Raw genomic sequence first — 21,924 nt, forward strand, 5'->3', positions numbered from 1 at the left:
GTGATTCTGCTTTTCTTGACCACATTCTAGAAGTGGAAAAGATCTCAAGAAATCACCTGATCTGTCCTCTTGCCTCTACTTAGAAGCTAGATGTTTAAACTGATTGTGATAGATGTTTGTCAATCACCATATCTGTCACAGTTTTTGTTTTTAAATCAAAATCATGGTGCCAAGATATATCCAACCAAAACCTCTCAGGGTTTGTTATTAAAACTAATTTCAAATATTCCTGGAATATACTTCCCCTAAAGCCTTTCCCTAGTAATCCTCCCCTCATTGCAAGTCCCTGGCCTGTCCTCTAGGCCAAAGCCCATCTTGACCTTCATAGTACCCCCCCCTCCCAACACCTTCCACTCCCTGGGTCTACACTCTCTCCAGTTGATTCACATCCTCTGCTGAAACTGCCATCAAATATGGTCACAGTGCATAACCAAATTACCTCCTAATGCCTTATTAATATAATATCAATATCCAAATAGCATTTTTCAAAATGGCATAAAACTGCTGTCCCTTTCAGCCTAAGACTAACCTCAAGGACAAGGTCTTGATACTTGTGCCTGGATAGCTTCTCCCATAACAGATTTGGATTGCTAGTTTTATTATTTATTTATTTGTGTTTGTTTATTTGTTTTTATTTTTGAAGGAGAGAGAGAGAGCACGAGTGAGGGAGGAACAGAGAGAGGGAGGGAGACACAGAATCCGAAGCAGGCTCCAGGCTCTGAGCTGTCAGCACAGAGCCTGATGTGGGGCTCAAACCCACAAACTGTGAGATCATGACCTGAGCCAAAGTCGGACACTTAACCAACTGAGCCACCCAGGTGCCCCTGGATTGCTAGTTTTATAAACAAAAGTTTCTCACCTTGCCTCCATCTTGACCAAATTCCATTGTTTCGATAGAGCTGTGTCTCCAATATGTTAAATTTACTTCTAAATTTATACTGGATTTCAAAGTACTGACAACTCTCACTCTATCAACCTATCATATCATGCCTTATCAATTCTTCTGAGCCCAGAGCATGTTGTTCCTTTCTAAAATGAAAGAATTTAAGACCTGTGTATACTTTAAATCTTGACTCTAATCCTTCAAACCACACCACTTTGGCAACCTTTCTCAACTCTTTCAACGTTCTAATCTGCAATGTTCTCTCTGCAATTAATAACTTTATCAACCTTGGTCATATTCTTCCCTTTTCAGAATACACAGGGGTTCTAGTTGCCTCTTACCAATTCCTGCTTACTAGGCCTGCATTCTCTAGACTTAAATTAACCCGAGTCTCTATACAAAAACCGTTCACCCATTTCACCCAACCTCCTACCTCCAATTGTCACATGTGAAATTCCTCACAACTAGAATATTTTTTAAATCCAGTAAACAAGCAATATTCAGTTAGGGGCATTTGGAAACGTGTGGGGGGCGCGGGGGAGAAGGTGTTGACTGTTCAAATAATCGGTGAGCACTACTGACACGTAGCAGGCAAGGGTCAGGGATGCAAAATAGTCCATAATGCATGAGATACCCATGTCTTCAACAATGAAAAAGTTTGCCACCTCAAAATGCCAAGAAAGTTTCTGATGAGAAACACTGCACTAAACGAACTTAGCATCTATGCAAAGCTACCTGGAAAGCAACTCTAAATGGACTTTACTCTTCTCTTGTTACTCCTGTCATTCCATGAGAAGATCCTCACCTTTCCTGATTACTAAGCCCTGACAGAGCAGTACAGATGGACAGTTTATAGCATTTGACCTGTGTTTATAGATTTGTCCGCTATTGTCCTATCTCCCCACTTTTACAAGGAACTACACAAAGGTCTCTCCCCATTGAGTGTGCAATATGACTTGATAAGTGATTGGTTGTTTCTGGAGAGTATGATGGTAACTACCAATCTTTGACACTGGATAAATCACCTCTATCATATTAGAGCCCTCCCACAAAGAAAAGCAAAACCCCAAACACTGTATTATTAGGAGTGTGGCATGGAGAGCCAATCACCTTGTTTGAGGTGGCATATTTGTGTGCAGCGTAATACTCAGCATCTGCCTTCGCCTTCTCTCGGGCCAGGAATGCGGCATCTAGCAAGCAAAATAGAGTCAAGAGTGTTTAAAACAAAGGAAAGTTGCAATCCACTTCCTCAGCTGTGTAAGGGTTCACACACTATGTTAAGTAGGGCTCTCTTTTTCCGCTGCCTGATATTTTGATCACTTATTTTATTCATTTATTTTTAAAGATTTCATTTTTTTTAAAGTAATCTCTATACTCGACACGGGGCTCAAATTTACACCCAAAGATCCAGAGTCATATGCTCTACTGATTGAGCTAGCCAGGCACTCCTCAATCACTTACTTTAAAGGCATGTAACAACATTAGCAGTTTTCAAAACCCAGTCCCCAGACTCTTTTCCAAGGAGAATACTCTCGTCATTGTTAAAGAACTTTCAGCTCATCAGAGCCTACTTCATTTTTCACCTAAAGCTGCTCCTTCTTTTCTCTACCCATCATCACCCAAAAAGCCTCACACCCTACCCATGTCTAGGCTTCAAGTAAAACAATGAAGCCCAGACATGAAAGCTCTGCTCTATATATTGCACTGTCCCCATGCCCTCCAAACTGGATCCAGAATCAGTTAATGTAGAATGACAGGACAGGAAGCAGCAGTATACAAGCAAAAGAGGTTGAATGTCTGGTCTTCAAGACTGTGAGCTCAGAACGTTAGCATCTCACTATATGAAATCTAGGAGTTTGAGAGCCTTTTACGAAAACTAAGGCTGCTTTTTTCCTGGCTAAATTTTTTGTTATATTTTTGATTGACAGGTAGGAAAGAAACTAGTAGTGGTGGGGGTTTCTTATATATTCTTTACAACTGATTATAGGTAATTCTCATATTTTGTCTGCCTGAGGACAAAGTGGTAGCTAATAAGCCACAACTTAAGGACAGAAAATGAGCGATGAGTTGCCTATAGTCACAAACCAACCAAGAGCTAAACATGTAATGGTAATTAAAAAAAATCTGTCTATGAGCATAACAGGGCAGCCACTTCCTCCAGACCAGATTATTCTGTCTATGGCCTTCCCACCCACCATAATCAAGAAATCAGTCTCTGAAGCAGAGAGGCAGTTCAAGATAGTCAGAGCCTCTTTTCTCCCTGATGTACCTTCAATTTCAGAAATGCGCTTTTCAGTTTCTTTCTCCATCACCTTCTGCTGAAACCGAATTTTTGCCACTTGTGCAATCTTCTCTGCTTCTAAATTATACACAAAAAAAAGATACATTCAAAAACATTTCTCTAGGTCTGGAAATACTTAGAATCAGCAGCATATAGTTTTAACACTTAGTCATATAAGGTTTTATGGGCTGTTTCATTGTTTTAAACATCCAGACTGTACACAACTCAACAGAAAAAAGGGAATTTATTTCCTATTTCACTGTTGACAGTGCTGGTTTTGTGGGAAATGGGAGGGAATACAAAAGGTTAACAACAGTTTCAGTCCTTCATGGGATTACACAGCAGCGGTCCACAAGCTAATGGGGAAAATGATACTTCGTGAAAGTACTCAGAACAAAAACAAAGCAACATAAATGCATGGCAACATAGGACAATCTTATAAAACAGCAGGAGAAAGAAGGAATAAAGATAAGTTAAACCAAGAAAGGTCTTCTGGAAAAAATCCTAAAGAAAATAATGGACATGACCTAGGAGGACATGGCAAAAGGAGTAAAGACAAGAAGAACAAACGAACAGTCACAATGAAGAGGTCATTATGGAGCCAGCTGACAAGAGAACAAATAATTAGAATAGAAAGAAAGCTAGAAGACCTCCATCTTGAGTAATGGGCTAAAGAATTTACCTTTAATATACTCAGGATCAACTGTTGAAGTTACCAAGAGGGAAATGACAAGATGAAAATATCAGAGAAGGAGAATTCTGACTGTGGTAGAACATAAAAGAGAAAGCAGGCTAATTCATCTGACACTGTGAAAACAAGTGTTGGGGGTGCACATGTTGGTTGCAGCAGACAATTATAGGCAGGGAAAACCAAACACCCTCAAGTACACCAGCGGCCTAACCAAAAGATCCAGGACCAGGGAAGAAAGACTCTTATTACACTTTTAATTCAATCACTGCAATTCTTGAAGAACATTCTCAGTTCTTCTTTTCAGCCAAAGAGGATGAGTATTTTAACACATCTTATCTCTGTCCCTGGGGGAAGAGTATAATAGAAAAAAGATTTCTAAGTGTTTTCCTATTTCCAGAAGATCCAGTATCCTTTAGCATTGACGCCAGCGCATACTTCCCTATTTCCTCATTAGCATAAAATCAACTTGTATCACCCCAACTCCCAAATAGACTATGACGTTCTACTGGAAATAACAGAAGGCATTTGGAGCCTATAGCTATAACCCAGAGAATCGTGTCTCAACGTAGGGAAATGCTTGTGGTCATCCCACTTAACACTACTCTCTGATATGTAGAAATAAACCAATAAAGAGCATGAGTCAGGTTCCAGTTCTAGAAAAATGGTGAAATAGAGTAATGAGAAAACCCCCCAGCTAACAACACCTTAAAGTGCTAGACAAAATGTAACAATTTTTTTTTAATGTGTGGCTAAGATGCTAAGAAAGAATGAGAGATCCCCAAGACACATAAGCAAAGGAAGAGTTGAGAGCTGAGAGCTGGTATAGGAAGAGCTGAGAACTTAGACAAGCAAGGGAGATGGACCTGGATTGTTGCCCATTCATGGCCAGGAGGTGACGCCTTGAGAACTGTATAAAACTGAGACCACTAATGGGCTTCAATTCCACTGAGACTAAAAACCTCTACCCACCAGCCCAGTGAAGAGAAGTAAGCTTGTCTCTACCTAGACACACCACAAAGACAGAGAAAAATTATGAAAGTAAGAAGACAAGAGGAAGCCAAACAAAAATGAAATAATATCACCACAGTGACAGAAAAAAAGTAAGTTTTGTTGGGCTTAGAACTGTAGGCTAAATTACTAATTCAAGAATGAAATAAAATCATTTCAGACTAAGGAAGAATGAGTAAGTTATCCATTCCTTAGCATTTATTGAAAAAAAAAAAACAAAACAAGAGTAACAAACTAGTAGAAAAAAGAATGAATTGCCAAAAACAATGGAGAGGGAAAAAAATTAAGTAACGCCTATAGATCAAAATGGAGGTTTACTGTAAGAATAAATGATAATAGTAATAATGAGGGAATAAAAAGAACATAAAACTAAAATATGAGGTAACTATGTAAAATTGAGGGACAGTAATAAGAATTAAAGCATTCTACGGTTTTATGAGGATAGAATGATTAGCTTTAGATTCTGTCAAGTCAGGTATGCTTATTAACATTTTACAGGTAATGACTAGTTATAGAAACATTCTAGAAACAATATAAAACTTCCAATTAAGTAAAAGGAAGAAAAGCATAAAGAAAATCCAATCAATTCAATACCAATTGGAAAAGAGAAAAAAGAAGCAAAGGAAAAAAATGCGTGGTGAATAGCACAAAACTAAATGATACAAACAAATCCAAATATAGCAGTAACCACAATAAATATAAAAAGACTAAACTCACCAGTTAAAAGACAGATTCTCACATTGGATAAGATAACAAAATCCAGCTATATGCTGTTTACAAGAGACACACCTAAAACATAATGACATAGAAAAGTTGAAAGTAAAAGGATGGGAAAAGATACATCAAGAAAATAACTAACCATGAGAAATCTGGCATAGTTATAATTTCATTAGACAAAACGGATCTTAAGCCAAAAAGTGTGTCTGGGATAAAGAGGGTTATTACATAACAGGAGCAATTCTCCAGGGAGATGTAACAATCCTAAATGCTCTTAATGATACAGCTCTAAAATATGTAAAGAAAAAAAATTACAAGTCAACAAATCTACGGTCATGGTGGGAGATTTTAACACACCTCTCTCAGTAACTGATAGCTCAAGAAGGCAAAAATTAGAATACAGAAGATGTAAACAACACAATTCATAAGCCTGACTGAATGGATAAACAGAGAAAATTTGCATCCAACAAATAAAGAAAACACATTCAATCTTTTCAAGCACACAGAGAACATTTACCAAAAAAAGTACCATGTACTAATAGGCCACAAAGCAAATTTCAACAAATACTTAAGAATCCATATAATAGATCATATTTTCTGACTATCATGCAATAACATTAGAAATCAACAATAAAAAGGCAGCCCCCTAAAAACCCAGAAATTGAAAAATATACTTTTAATACTTCATAAGTGAAAGAAGAAATCACAATGGAAACATTTTACAAAAATTAAAAATGAACACCAATAAACTACATTTCAAAACACGTGAATAGAAAAAAAGAAAATATATAATCTTACATGTTTCAATCAGAAAAGACTGAAATCTAAACAATTAAGTAATTCAAGAAGTTAGAAAAGAACCAGTGAGAAAACTCAAAAAAAGAAGTAGAAGAATAATAAAAATAAGTGTAAATAATGTAATTGAAAAGTAAGAGACAAAAGAATCAACCAAATCAAAATGCAGTTCTCTGAAAAGATGAATAGAGTATCACAGACCTCTGGCAGAAGTAATCCAGCAAAAGCGAAGGCACAAAAAAACAATACTAGGAATGAAAAGGGGCATGCACATTTGGTAGCAGATTTTAAAAATTATAAGAGAATTCTGCAAATTTATGTCCCCACGTCTGAAATTTCAGATGTGAAACAATTTTCTAGAAAAGTATAACTGCTCAAACTTAAAGAAACAAGTACCTGAACAGACCTATAGTTAGTACAGAAATTAAATCAACAGGCTAAATGTTACCACCAAAAACAAGCATATGAGAGAGCACAAACCCCACCAGACCAAGATGGTTTTTTACAAGAGTTCCATTAAACCTACAAAGAGGAGATAATAACATATTTTATACAAAATGTTCCAGAACACAGAAAAAAAGAATGCTCTCCAAATCATTTTGAGGCTAGTGGAACCATTAAAAGAAGAAAAAACAAACAAACAAAAAAAACCCACCTGACAGTACAAGGAAAAAATTATAAGCTGAAATTTATAAAAGTAAAAATGAAGACATATAAAAGTAAAAATTTTAAAGAAATTATAAGCAAAACATATAGAGAAATGTACTGAGGTATGTCTCCTATATCATGATCAAATGGGTTTATCCCAAGAAAGCAAAATAATTCAGGAAAAGAAAATCTACTAATATAATTCACCACATTAAAAGCTTTAAAAGGAAAAATTAGAAAAAATATACATATAAAATATAAATATAAAAAATATACATAGAAAAAAATTCTAAGAGTTTTAACAGTCATTTATGATAAAAACCTCTTGGCAAGCAAGAAACAGAAACTTCATGAACCTGATAAAAGTTAAGTACAGCAAACATCACTGGGACTATTTAAAGTTAGGAACAAGACAAGAATACTTGACGCTACCTTTCTTTTCAACACTGTACTTTAAGTCATAACCTTGAAACCAGGAAGATAAGAGTAAAGAGGTATGGGACTACAAAGGAAAAACCAGAACTGTCCTGATCTGAAGATAGTTTGACTGCTCACAACAGGAGACTATTAGAAATAATAGCATTTTCAGCAAGACTACTAAACAACAACAACAAAATGAACAGCATACCTATACAAAAGCAAAAACCAGTTAGAAAAATCCTTCAAAAAAGATCCTATTTATAATGGCAAAAAGCTCGAGGAATATATAGGAATAAATCTCTAAGAAAGAAAGTGCCAGAACCTTAAGAAGAAAATTATGATACTTTTTGAAAGACACTTCTCATAAATGGAGAAATAAAACCGATTTATAAGACTCAGTATAAGTCTGAGTAAATAAATAAACAATTTAATTAATCAATTCTCTCCAAACTGACATGTATAGGTAATGTAATTCCAATCAAACCTCAACACAGCATTTTGTAGAACCTGACCCGGTTCTAAAATTTATATGGAGGAATAAAGGGCCTAGGATAGCCCAAGACATTTATAAGAATATTTAGGAAGAGTAAAGCGAATAGTTAAGGAGAAACTTGCTCTCCCAGATAGCAAGACTTAACATAAAAAGCAACAGTAATTAAAACAAGGTAATTCTGGAGAAGGATAGACCATGAAATTAGAACAAAATAGAGACCACAGCAACAGAACAAATTATATACAGTATCTTGTTATATGATAGGTGTGGCATTAGAAAAAAGTAGAGAAAATAATGAACTTTTCAATAAATAGCCTAAAATAATTGGCTTGCTATTTGGAAAAAATAAACTGAATTCCAACATCACACTAAACCCTAAAATAAATTCCAGATGGACTCACGATTGAAATATGAAAAGCAAAACTTTAAACCTTTTAGAATAAAATTATTACTTTGGGGTTGGGAAAGAATTCTTAAACAGGATAGAAAAAGCACAAATCAGAATGGAAAAGACTGATGAATTTGGTCACATGAAAATTAAATATATATGAATGTCAAAGACATCATAGAGTTCAAAGGCCACAAAGTGAGAGAAGATATTTCCAATGCATAAATCTGGGAAAGGATTAATATCCAGAAGATACAAAGAACTTCTATAAATCAGTCCAAAAAAAGTAATCAAATGGGCTAATAATATATTAACAAGCAATTCACATACAAAAAAAGAAACCTGAATGGCCAATAAACAATATTCAACTTTACTAGTTATCAGAGAACTACAAACTGAAATTACATGATACATGTCCACCAGCAAACTGACATAAAATTTAAAAGGTCTAATGACTCCAAGAGTTGAGGAGGATATGCAGAAATGGGAATCAATTATGGCAGCAAATGAACCGGAACTCAAACCCTGCTGAAGAGAAGGTAAAATGGTAGAATCACCACTGGAGAGCAATTTGGCAACACCGTATGTTATAAATTTGAAGATGTATGTACATGTACCCTATGACCCAGCAATTCGACTTGGAGGTATGTATTCCAGAGTAGTGCTTCTTCAATTACCTATGGAAGGAACAGCACCCTCCCCCCCTTTTTCTGTATTTCAATTTGTTAGGAAACAATATTTTATAAATTATAATAAAAATTAATTACTTGGAAAAATATTAAAAACAAAAACACAGGGTCCAGTTTTTTATTATTAGACATAAAATTACTATATAATACTGTAAGAATTTCTAAGCACTCATTGTCAATTTCTGTCATCTCATTATGGATCAGAAACAAACCGCCGATGATACAGGGCAGTGACCAACACTACATGTTGAGTAGCACTATCACAGGAAAACTCCAAATATGTGCACAAAGACACATGGACACTGGCGTTACTGCGGCACTGCTCATAGTAAGGAAAAACTAGAAACTACCTGACTCTTCAACGGTAATTCATCAGAATGAACTGAGGTCCACTCATAGAATGAATGCACAGCAGTTAAAAATAACCAGATCTACACATACCAATATGAATAAAACTCAAACAATGTTGGTACGATAAAGGCAAGCTGTGAAATAAAAGGTAGAGTCTGATACCATTTTTAGGGTTTAAAACAATCCTATGAATTATTATTACATAGTTATAATAAAAATATAAAAATATGGACAGAAAGATTACACAAGCTTTAGAGCAGAAGCTACTCAGAGAAGATGGGTCAAGAAATAGGACCAGGTAAGAGAACACAGGGGGCTTCCAACAGATATATAAATTTATTTTTAAAGAAAGTAAGACCTGAAGGGATGTGGCAAACACTAAGCCTTCATTTTATTATTCTCTGTACATTTCTGCATATTTGAAATAGTTTACAAAACACCTCTTAAACTTTCAGCATCCCAAGGAACAAACAACTGACAGCCTAAGAGGTCAGTCCAATACACAGTCTCCTGGAGTGTTTGGGAAGCCTCTGTGATTCAAATAAGGTGTAAGCAATCCCGCCGTACTGTCGGAGAGGGCAACATCTAGCCATCCAGATAAAACTAGGTCCATGTCAACAGCAAGGATGCATGCTATAAACATGAGCTTTGGCCAAAAAACTTCCCATTCTTAAATTGTATGAACAAAAACTCTACCCCACAGAGGCCAGCGTTGCCCAAAAACCCTATCCATTTTCCTTGTCCTTGAAAAAAGTAGCAGTAGCAGCCACACATGGTCGCGAGCCAAACCACTTCATTAAGTACTGGCACCATCAGGTTTTAAAGGCTGTAGGGCATCTGAATGTACAAAAGAGTTTCCAGAATTCTCCACTATGTATGATGCAATCTTATTTGATCCCATCAATATCCATCATCAGACTGACAAAGAACAGGACAAGCTCGTAACACATGTACTTTAGAAACAACCAATTCAGAAAGAAATCAAAGTACCTATAACAGCCTTTTTCCTCTCTGTCTCAGCTTCTTTCTCCACAACCTTTTGTTTCTGTGCAGCTATAAGAAGTTTTGTCTTTTCAGCCTCCCTGTGAAGCAAAATATTATAAAAATTAGAAATGATGTGCAGTCACAGGCAGTAATTCTGACTCTATGGTGGGTCAGAGAACCATTTCAACACGAACTTTCTGATCCACTATGGTGCCAAGAGAGGTGTTACCTTATTTTACTTGTAATAAATCTGAGGCTGAAAGGTTAAATGATTTGCCCAAAGTCACCCAGATATAGGCATCAAATTTATACATCTGAGTTTAGTCTGACCTTTTCCTCTAACTGTATCATGGAAAGGCCTGTGATCTGGAAGTACCCGGAGGATATAAATGGTTCTTTTACTGTTAGGCCTCCAGCTAGCCCATTCAGCACTCTGGGCCAAATAGCAAAATGCAACAACCTCTGGGCAGACGCAGTCCCTCAGGTACATGGTCTGACAAGCAGAATGGAGCTGGATTTCAGCCCCTCCTCAGGCACTCTTTTGCAGTGGCCCTGCTTGTTGTATGGAAGACATAATTAGGTGGCAGTTATTAGGTAGTGAACTAGTGCTCAATGTAAAGAAGACTTTTCTGAGAACCTGAGTGTTCTAATAATAGAAATGGCTGGCCTATCACTAAGCATGTACAAGTGGTGATTGGGTGACCACATGGCAGAAAAAGTATAAAAAAGACTACTATTAGGTGGAAGGTTAGATCTCAAGGTGGCTTTTAATTCTGAGATTTCAATAGTCTACAAAATTAGAAAGATCCAGATTTATCTGAAAAGTAACTCCAAGAGTTTCCCTAAAACATTCCCCCCCCAAAATCTCTTCTTTCCTCCTGCCCAAATTGATAAAGACATAAAATGGCATTCTGGATACTACAAATTATTTGAGCGCAGAGAACATACAGTCTTCACGTTTCCATCACTAGAAGCTATCATGTTGAGAGCCTAAGGCATCCTGAGCCTTATTAAAAAATTTTTTTATACCAATGGATCAGACTCATGATCTACCCAGCCTGGCACTCTGCTTTATAGCTTCAAAAAAGAAGTTCCTTTTCTACAAATGAAAAGAGAAAATAAAACTCAGCATAATAAAAGATACAGACTCGGGAACAGTAAGGACTCAACCGTATATTACCCCAGGAAGAAGTATTATTACTTCTTGGATCCCCTATACTTATACAATCTGTTGTATTCTTGACTTGTGCAGTTATTTTTCCAGCATTTCATATTTTTCCTCTTCAAATACCAGCCAAATTTCCTAAAGACTTTTGTTTCTTCTTTTCACTACCTGTCACACAAGAATAATACTGCCATTTCAACTACAATAGGTATTCCCCTAATATGGATCTTCAGAACACTTAGAAATTAATGTCAAGCAAGTAACTTCTCATTCCCAGTCAGCCCTGGACACATAAAAGAGAAGACTACCAGGAGTCAATTAAGGCAAAGCTTCCCCAATGCAAATTATAAAGATCTAGGTGTCATTTTGGATACACAACCACATAAAATGAACATCAAACTTTACGCCAATAAAGTGTTTCTATTCTTACCATTACAACACAGTAACACAATACAGGCACTCCCTTCAACCTTACCAGCCAGGACTCCTTCTCTTCTCTATTAGTATTTAATTCAAGATAATCATGTCCAAATTACAATTCCTTAGCTTTCCAACAATAGCTCTATAGCAAACTGCATACTTAGCCTCTAACGCTGCTCCTGAAATGTTCATATATAAAGGGAAAACTCATAATAATCTAGTGAATTAAGACACAAGAATAGATAATATTATTAGAATTAAAGAATGGAAAATAGATATACACCCCACCCCAGAGTGTAGTATCTCATATAGAAGTTTTCTCTACACTGGTATATTAATAAGTAGACAGCCCTAAAAAAAAAATGTTGGGCTCCCAAGCATATTACTCACATTAACTCAAAATTTCTTCTTATGGCTTCTGGGATTTTGGGTTTTGTAACACGCACAGCCTAAAAAATAAAAGTGAAAAGCCAAAGTATATTTGAAAAATAAATCTTCAAACTAAATCTACAGAAAAGCTCCTCATATGAAAGTAATAAAGCAACTATGACATAGCTGCCTACTAACACGTGTGGAGATTCCACTAGAAAATCTGTTTTTCATGCCATTACACCAAGAATCAAAGATACTCTGCTTTTTACTTCCTTAAAAAAAAAAAAAAAACAATGCTTGGCTACAGGAAAAACCACTCTATCCACTGAGGAAATAAACTCCTTAAGGGAAAAGGCTCTCCCTTAAAAGACCTCCACAAAGCTCTTCAGTTGGATACTTTTGTTTCCTTTCCAGGCTTGCCAACCAAAGAAACACAAGGAAGGCAAAATTCCAAGATTTAAATTGTAAAGTAGGAAACAGTCAACAACAAAAATAAAAGCAAACAAAATTCAGGTCAGTATATGCAACTTAGTAACAGTAGACAATAAACATATTTACTGTTTCTTAAACCTGTAATCACTCAGTACTGGCTATACAGAAAGAGTCCAAAGCTGAAGGAAAACAAATACCAGTTAACAGCTTACATTCTTTCTTGCCAGGAGCTCACTTAGAACAAAGTCTACTTGTCTTTTTTAGACATTGTTTACTAGACACTGTTTCCCTAACCGTAGTGTACTTTGACATTAATTAAGATTATCTATTTGGGAACTGCAGCTTTTTGAAGGCTGACTTCTCCATCAGAAAACTGATCTTTCAAAAGCTTTTGATTTAACTAGTTAAACATCACTCCCCGCCCCCCCCCCCACATTACAAACACACACAACAAACTCCTGATGTGAAGAAAGTTTTAATTTCCCTCTGAAAACTGGCTAACCTTAAACAAAGCCTCTATGCACATAACCTTCTTTTAAAAGCCTTTTAAAAAGACTTAAAAACTTTTAAGCAACACAGCCTTTCCAACATGTGAGAGAACAGTCAAATCTGTGAAGAATTTGAGAGCTATCATAACTAAATACAAGAATTAGTGAAACAGAGTAAGAAGCTGGGGACTCTAGTCAGGAAACTCATTACGTGCTGAAGGTGGGGCATATGAGGCTCTGAGGAACAATGCACAGAGATACCCAGAAGACAAAAATTCCTAACAAGCATTTGTGAGAGATGCCAGATTTCACGATGTGACTACCAGAACACAAATGACTTCCAGTATGTTTTAATATGATCCAGGAGGAAGCACTATCATTTTGCATTTAATTAAGAAACTGGCCATATATTTTTAGCCTTTTTTTTTTTAATGTTTATTTATTTTTGAAAGAGTGTGAGCAGGGGAGGGGCAGAGAGAGAGAGGGAGACAGAGAATGCAAAGTGGGCTCTGTGCAGAGAACCCAATGTGGGGCTCAAACTCACAAACCATGAGATCATGACCTGAGCTGAAGTTAGATGCTCAACCAACTGAACCACCCGAGCGCCCCAGGTTTGTTATTTATTTATTTATTTATTTATTTATTTATTTATTATTTATTTATTTATTTATTAACGTTTATTTATTTTTGAGACAGAGAGAGACAGAGCATGAACGGGGGAGGATCAGAGAGAGGGAGACACAGAATCTGAAACAGGCTCCAGTCTCTGAGTTGTAAGCACAGAGCCCGATGTGGGGCTCGAATTCACAGACTGCGAGATCATGACCTGAGCCGAAGTCGGCCGCTTAGCTGACTGAGCCACCCAGGCGCCCCGAGGTTTGTTTTTTAAAAAGCATAAAATAGGACTGTCTTCTGAAGATTTCTATTTTGCCGTATGAGGGAGGCTGAAGAACATACTACATGCTTGCCAATCTTGGGAATCTCATAATTTTCAAGTATGTGTAAAGTAAGCACCCACTGTAACAGGTAACATAAGTTATCATAACAGACTTAAAAAAATAAAATGACAACATATCCCAAAACAATGCCCAAAACACACACACACACACACACACACACACACACACACACAGTAAGTAAGTGGAGAGGGGAAAAAAGCTAATGAAATGAATATATCTGAAAGTGACCACTGGGGTATAAACATGTATTTTATTTTATTTATTTTTTAAATGTTTATTTTTGAAAGAGAGAGAGAGCATGAGCAAAGCGGGGAAGGAGCAGAGAGAGAGGGGGACAGAGGATCCAAAAGAGACTCTGTGCTGACAGTAGAGAGCCCGATGCAGGGCTCGAACTCCCAAACTGTGAGATCATGACCTGAGCCGAAGTCAGACGCTTACCCGACTGAGCCACCAAGGTGCCCCTAAGCATATATTTTAAATGGAAAGCCAGCATATAATATAGTCACTCTCTTACATAAGAAAAAAAATATTTAAAAAATATCAAAGACATATATTTTCACCACTCAAATTTGCCACAGCAGTTGTTCAAGAAGAAAAAAGTATAAATACAGACAAGGGAAAAATTAAATACTGATTATTACAGAGAATGCTTGTAAGTGTTAACTGGGTGCCTCATCTGTGCCAAGTACTGTTTGTTCTAGGCACTATGAATACAGCAATGAACAAGGTGAGACTGCTCTCATGAAATTGAAATTTTTAAGGGGAGAAAACACAATAGATAACAACAAAAAGCAAATAAATGAATAAAAAAGTTGCAGATAGCTATGAGTGTCATGTGAAGAATTAAGATAGGATGACTCAGAGACTGGGAAACACTAGGTTGTGGAGGGGAAAATTAAGATTTTTATTTTGGCATAACTATATAAATAAAAATCTAAGGAAATTCATAGTTTCAGTCAAGTAAGATATATAGGTCTAAAGATCTGTTGTAGAACATCGCACATACTGTCAATAATGTATTGTGCACTTAAAAATTTAAGAGGGTAGATTTCGTGTTAAATGTTTATACTACATACACAACAAACAAATTCAAGGAAATTAACCAAAAAACTTTATTAGAGACAGTGAAGTCAACAAACTAGTAGATACACAATAAATTCACCAAGAATCATTTGGATTCCTCAATGCTTACGCAAAAAGAGACAACATATTTAATAGCATTAAAATTCAGTAAATCCATGAGTATTAATTTAATTTGGGATATGGGTTTCTCACCTAGGTCAGAAATTCTAAAAGAAACAAAAGTGATGATATGCCTAAGTAAAACCATAAACTGTGTTCCTAATTTTAAACTTATATACCAATTTAGATACCTGATATAGCTTGAAAATATCAATAATGAAAACTTATCTGGAAGAATAAGCTGGCAGAAATATCAAAGGCCACTATTTTTGAAAAGATAATATATCTTACGAGATTTTAAAAGTGAATAAAAAGTTGAATTATCATAACAGACAGTAATGTGTTAAAGAAGGAAAGCTGACAAATAGCCTGGAAGATCTGAAAAAGCATTCCAGCTCTCGTAAGAAACTTAAAAAAAATTTTTTTTTAATGTTCATTTATTTCTGAGAAAGAGAGAGAGAGAGAGAGAGAGAGAGAGAGAGAGACAGAGCATGAGTGGGGGAGGGGTAGAGAGAGAGGGAGACACAGAATCTGAAGCAGGCTCCAGGCCCTGAGCTGTCAGCACAGAGCCCAACGCGGGGCTCGAACTCACAAACCGTGAGATCATGACCTGAGCCAAAGTCGGTTGGGTCACTCAACCGACTGAGCCACCCAGGTGCCCCTCGTAAGAAACTTTTATGACAAGATTAAGCAACCAAAACAATGAAGATCTTGATCAACCAGTTTAAAAACGTATTACAAAGCGACATTTTTTTCATTCAGTGACTGGTTTTATAAAAACAAATAAATATAACTAAATTTGAAAGATCTTTCTCACTGCTATGCAGAAAATGACGTAAAGGTAAAAGTGAAAGTGCAGCAACAGGAGAGGAGGTGAGATGGTGAGAGATAGTGACTTGGCTTAAGGAGGTGGCAGGGAAGATGGGAGGAGTGAACAGTTTTATGGATTTTGGTGGTAAAATCAGCAGGGTATGGGGTCTGATTAGACGCCAAGGATGAGAGCATTGTCAAAGATGCCTCCCACATGTCTAGATTTGTCTGAAGAGAAAGAGGGGTCATTACTAACAAGATGGAAAAAATAAGGCAGAAACAGATTTGATGGGAAAAAGTTTAGGGTTGAAAACTAATGGAGGAATAGGAAACGGAAAGATCAATGGAATGAAGTCCAAAAAAAACAGTACAACATAATAGGATTCAGCAGGCAATACAAATGGTATTTCAAACAAGGGAGATGGAGGCATAAATTATTCAGTAATTCTTGTTGCTACCAAATTGGGGGACAGAGAATTGGAACCCTACCTCACAACTGACATCACAATGGATTCCAAATGAATTAGAGATTTAAATCTATTTTTTTTAATTTATTTATTTTTGAAAGACAGAGTGTGAATGGGGGAGGGGCAGAGAGAGACTGACAGAATCTGAAGCAGGCTCCAGGCTCTGAGCTGTCAGCACAGAGCCTCATGTGGGGCTCAAAGAACCGTGATATCATGACCTGAGCTGAAGTCGGACACTAAACTGATGGAGCCACCCAAGCTCCCCTTTATTTTTGAGAGAGGGAGAGAGAGAATGCGAGCGGGGGAGGGCTACAGTGAGAGGGAGACAGAGGATCCAAAGCAGGCTCTGTGCTAACAGCAGATAGCCTGATGACACGGGGCTCGAACTCATGAACCTTGAGATCATGACCTGAGCCAAAGTCAGACGCTTAACCAACTGAGCCACCCAGGTGCCCAAAGATTTAAATCTAAACACACAACTGTAAAAGCAGAGAAAAATGCGGTAATTTCCAATTTTATTTAAATTTCTATATTATAAAGTGGGGGAAGTGGCTTAAAGTACGCCAGCACTGCAAAAAACCATAAAGGAAAAAATACTAAAATTACTACATAAGTTTAAAGCTTCAGAATTGCCAGGGGGGAGGGAGGTGGAAATTAAATGGTAAAAAAAAAAAAAACAAAAAAAAAACAAAAAAAAAAAACCTAGGAGAAATGTTTCCCATGCATTTAAGAGTTGTAATAACTAACATAATTCACAAATGAAATACAAATGGCCAAAAAATATCCTAGGGCATTCAACCTCAATAATTAATAGAAAATACCAGAATAATTTCTCTGAAAGGATGGAGAGTGGGCATGCATCTGTTTTTGGGTATACTCACAATCTAATATGTAGGAAACTACAGCTCACCAACACTAATGATGACAGATGTAAGATACTAAAATTTTTTGAAAGGCCATTTGGCAATATGTATCAAAAGGCCTCTAAACAGGGCATATAGTTTGACTCATCAATCCTACACTTAACTTAATAATTTGTTTAAGGAACATACTTTTTGGGGATGAGCACTGGGTCTCATATGTAAAAGATAAATCACTGGGTTCTAGTCCTGAAGCCAAAACTATACTGTATGTCAACCAACTCGAATTTAAATTAAAAATAAATAAATAAATAAATAAATAAATAAATAAATAAACTAGAAAAAAAGGAATCTATTGTAAGGGAAGGATTGTAGAACCCTATCATTGCAACGTGTGTGACAGTAAAAATTGGAACCACAGACTAATTAAATAAAGCCATTAAAGGTGATGATGTAGTGAATCTATATTTTTGACTTGAAAAGATGCTTATATATACTGTTAGTGAAAAAAGCAGCTATGATATGATTCCACTTTAACATTATTTATACCTATAAACAAATATACGCTCCTCTAGATTAAGAAGAATCTAAAAAAATACAACTGTTATCTCTGCAATGGTATGACTATGGGTAAATTTCGTTTTATTACTCATCTTTTTCCCAATACCTAATTTCTTTACAACACACAGAACATGTTTGTATAAAAATATTCAGAATACACAAAATACAACGACAAATCAGTAAGAAAATTAAAACAATACAACAGAAAAGTGGGCAAAGGATATGAATAGGCAATTGACACAATAGCCAAAGAAAAAAAATCAAAAGATGCTCAACTTCATTAATAACTAAAGAAATGCAAATCAAAGAGAGATAGAACATCACTCCATACAGCAAAAATTAGCATATCTAATTGCTTCAAATGCTTGTGATGTTTACGTAGAAACAAGTATGCACATATATTGTTAGTAAAAATAAAGATTTATACAGGTTTTTGAAAGATAATTTGTACATAACAAGGAGATGTGTCAAGAATGTTCACTACCCTATTGTTTATTAACAGCAAAAAATTGGCAACAACAGAGAACTAATTATGTAATATAAGGCAAAGAATTCTAGGCAGCTGTTAAGAAGAATGAGCTACATCTCCCAAGTAACAACCTAAGCAGAATCTAAGAATCTGTCACATTCATATTTTTTATCTTTATTTTTTACCTTTAAAATTGAAAAGCAACTCCAGCCACAACTGAATGGACAACCAAGAGGATTTTATGAAGTTAGCTGTGGACTTTTCAAATGACCTCTTAACTTTGGCAACACCCCCTCAGGCACCAGTCGGAGATAATGGCACAGCGTGAATGGGAAAAGGGAAAACCCTCACCACCTTTCCAGTCTTGTTTCTGGGCTCACATATGATCACTCACAGTGAAGGTACATTCTCAATGGTGTGACACTTCAGACATGTGACACCAAAAAAAGTTTTCTCTTTAGCTGCAGTAACATTCGTCACCACAATAGCAGATCTCCTAGAAACTCTAAGAAAGGACCCTAGAGAAGCCATATTACCACTTCTCAGGTAATCCAGATCTACAGCAACACCTTTTAACGTTACTGACCATGACCACAGTAAGACATGTATTTTACAGTGACACCCAATATAAACACCTACACACTTAAATAAAAAAAAATTTCACAGAATGACACACTTAGTACATGTCATGTGCTCTGATTTCTTTTCCTCTTCAATTTCATTTTATTTACAATGCTGGTCATGATCCACTAAAATTGATTTTAGAATCTACTTATGGATTTCAACCCAATCTGAAGATATACTGACCCACAAAAGCAGGCATATAATCTCTCACCATTCTATCTCCTAATACCACAGCTGCCACCACCACGACCACCAAATTCACCTGCTATCTTACTTTCATTCAGGCCATGCTACCCACTTGAAATACCTTCCTTATTCCTCCCCCCCATATAAATCCTGATAATTCTTCCATTCCCATCTAAAATCCCAACTCAATCATAGTCGTTTCCAGGCAGACTCTCTTGAAATGTTCTATAACTCTAAACTCTTACAGCAATAATCATCCAATCAATATATCAATTAATCATACATGACATCTATTTTGATAGAATTATTATTCAAATTTTATATTTGAAATCCTTGTTCAAAACCTTACTGAGACTAAAGCCTTACTCTTACACTGATTTATCACCATCATTGTATCTTAATAATGCCTCACATACAAGCGGTGCACGGATTTCATTTCCTTGTTAAGAGTCTCTCAGCTTATCTGTTCCTTCTAAGAGTTCAGAAGAAAATGACACCCAGGGTAAGCTACAAGACTATTTTACTTTGCAGAGACCTAAAGTCAAAGTGAGAAAGCTATTCTATAAAATACCTTAGCGCTTCAATTCAGTAACTGCTGAATAAACAATGTCCAATGAAAGAACAATTAAATTCAAAGCCCTCAAAATTCCTAGAGATTTTCCCTAAGAAAAGGGCTTACCTGTATGGTGAGGCCTGGAGCCATGATGTTCAAATCTTTCTGCAGAGCTTGCTTCAGATTTTCATCTATTTGATCTGTTTTTGAGGCCAAGAACAACAATTCTCATGATACTCAAAAAATATTTTTTTCATTGTATTAACACTGAAAAAAATCCAATCACTATTAGACCTAAAGTTTCCATGGTACTGTTCTTTTGTAAAGCTTAAACCACTGCACATATATATGAAAACAAAACTACCTACATATTATAAATGTATAAATTATTACATATATTTAAAACTTACATTTAATTTTCCTTTTGTATAGGAGAAAATGTGAAGAACTGCCAAACAAAGAAATTAAGGAAGAAAGATGATAAACAGGTTGTTTATCAGAAGAAAAATGATAAACAGGTTGTTTATCCAATAAATGGAGACTCTAAGTCTCTAATATCTTAATTCAGTGTTGTTACTTAATATGTGTCCTGATTATCATAAAAACCAAATTCCTATCCTCAATCCTTAACCCGAATCTCCAAATAACTAAATTTCATTTCCATGGACCTCTGCCCATTATTTTGGATTGAAAAAGGGTGCCTGGGTGGCTCAGCAGGTTAAGTCTCTGACTTCAGCTCAGGTCATGATCTTGCGGTTTGTGGGTTTGAACCCCGTGTCAGGCTTTGTGCTGGCAGCTCAGAGCCTGGAGCCTGCTTCAGATTCTGTGTCTCTTGCTCTCTCTCTGTCCCTCCCCTGCTCATGCTCTGTCTCGCCCCGTGTCTCAACAATAAAATAAATGTCTAAAAAAAATTTTTTTTAAATAAAAAGGGAGGGGGTAGAGTTCACGGGAAGGTCTTTCAAGTATACAAGAACGGACAATAAAGCTATCACTTCACTTGGCTTTTTAACTTATAAATTTTCTACCTCAATAGTACTCTCACCATTATTAAAATGACCAGTGATGTGACAAATCAGGACAGTTGTCTCATACATCTAGTAGTTGTGAATCATCAATGAGGGATCAATTGGTAGATCTCTAAAATGATTAACCATCCCTATGCCTGCCTGTAAGAAATTCACTAAGAATTCCAGGAGGGAGAAGTGAGCAACCAACAGCAGCAACCCAATCACGGGTCACAGCTTTCACTATCACAAATGAAAAGTAACTTGCGCAGAAAAGAGTTAACATAGCAGTCCTGAAGCTGTGATCCTTAGAAAGGCTTGTCTGTAAGTTGGCCTTTGGCTGTCACCTGGGAACTTGAATTTGGAAAGGATTTCCACTATTCCAGGAACTGGTAAGAATGACTCACTGTGCCTAAACTGTTTATACAACCAATGTGGTTTACGCTGAACATGTGCCTTCCTTCTGGGAGTCTGGAATTTTGTTATGTACTAGGCAGAGGATGCCTATATGTTAGCTTCCAATAAAAATTCTGGGCAGTAAGTATCTAATGAGCTTCCCTAGCAGACAACATTTCATATGTGTTGTCACCGTTTAATACCAAAGTGTATCCTTGCATGACTCCACTGGGAGAAGATTCTTGGAAGCTTGTGCCTGGCTTCCTCTGGATTTTACTTTGTATATTTTTTGCTATAATACATCTTAGGTGAGAGCAGAACATATATTGAGTCCAGTCAGTCTTCCTAGCAAATCATCAAACATGGGGGTGGGTCTTGGGAAACACCAAGAAACAGACTTCTACTAAATTTCCCCAAATTATCTATTAAAATAACAACAAAGCTAATTTTCACTAAATTATCATAGTAAAAAAACAGAATATAGTCTACAAATATTGATCCTTTTCTAACCTCTATCAAGTTATACATAGTGCATTTCAGAAAATGGTTCTCATTCTTAAAATATCTTTTGAGTAACTATTTGCTTAATTTAATGATAAGAAATTTTAAACTTCAGATAAAGAATATT

At 36.3% G+C, this 21,924-nt stretch overlaps 1 protein-coding gene across 12 annotated transcripts in view; it reads right to left on the minus strand.

Annotated features, from left to right (window-relative positions):
• Window positions 1-21,924, minus strand: part of ERLIN1 (ER lipid raft associated 1) — a 67,132-nt gene that overhangs the window by 33,845 nt on the left and 11,363 nt on the right. For all 12 annotated transcript variants that reach the window (XM_019813699.2, XM_019813700.2, XM_019813701.2 and 9 more), the window contains 5 exons: window positions 20,023-20,096; window positions 12,324-12,382; window positions 10,355-10,446; window positions 3,153-3,242; window positions 1,994-2,073 (listed from right to left, as the gene is read on the minus strand). In XM_019813699.2, coding sequence (XP_019669258.1) covers window positions 1,994-2,073; window positions 3,153-3,242; window positions 10,355-10,446; window positions 12,324-12,382; window positions 20,023-20,096 — 395 coding nt within the window. The remainder of the gene's footprint in view (window positions 1-1,993; window positions 2,074-3,152; window positions 3,243-10,354; window positions 10,447-12,323; window positions 12,383-20,022; window positions 20,097-21,924) is intronic.

Source organism: Felis catus, chromosome D2 (assembly GCF_018350175.1).
Source record: "Felis catus isolate Fca126 chromosome D2, F.catus_Fca126_mat1.0, whole genome shotgun sequence".
NCBI classification, from domain to species: Eukaryota; Metazoa; Chordata; class Mammalia; order Carnivora; family Felidae; genus Felis; species Felis catus.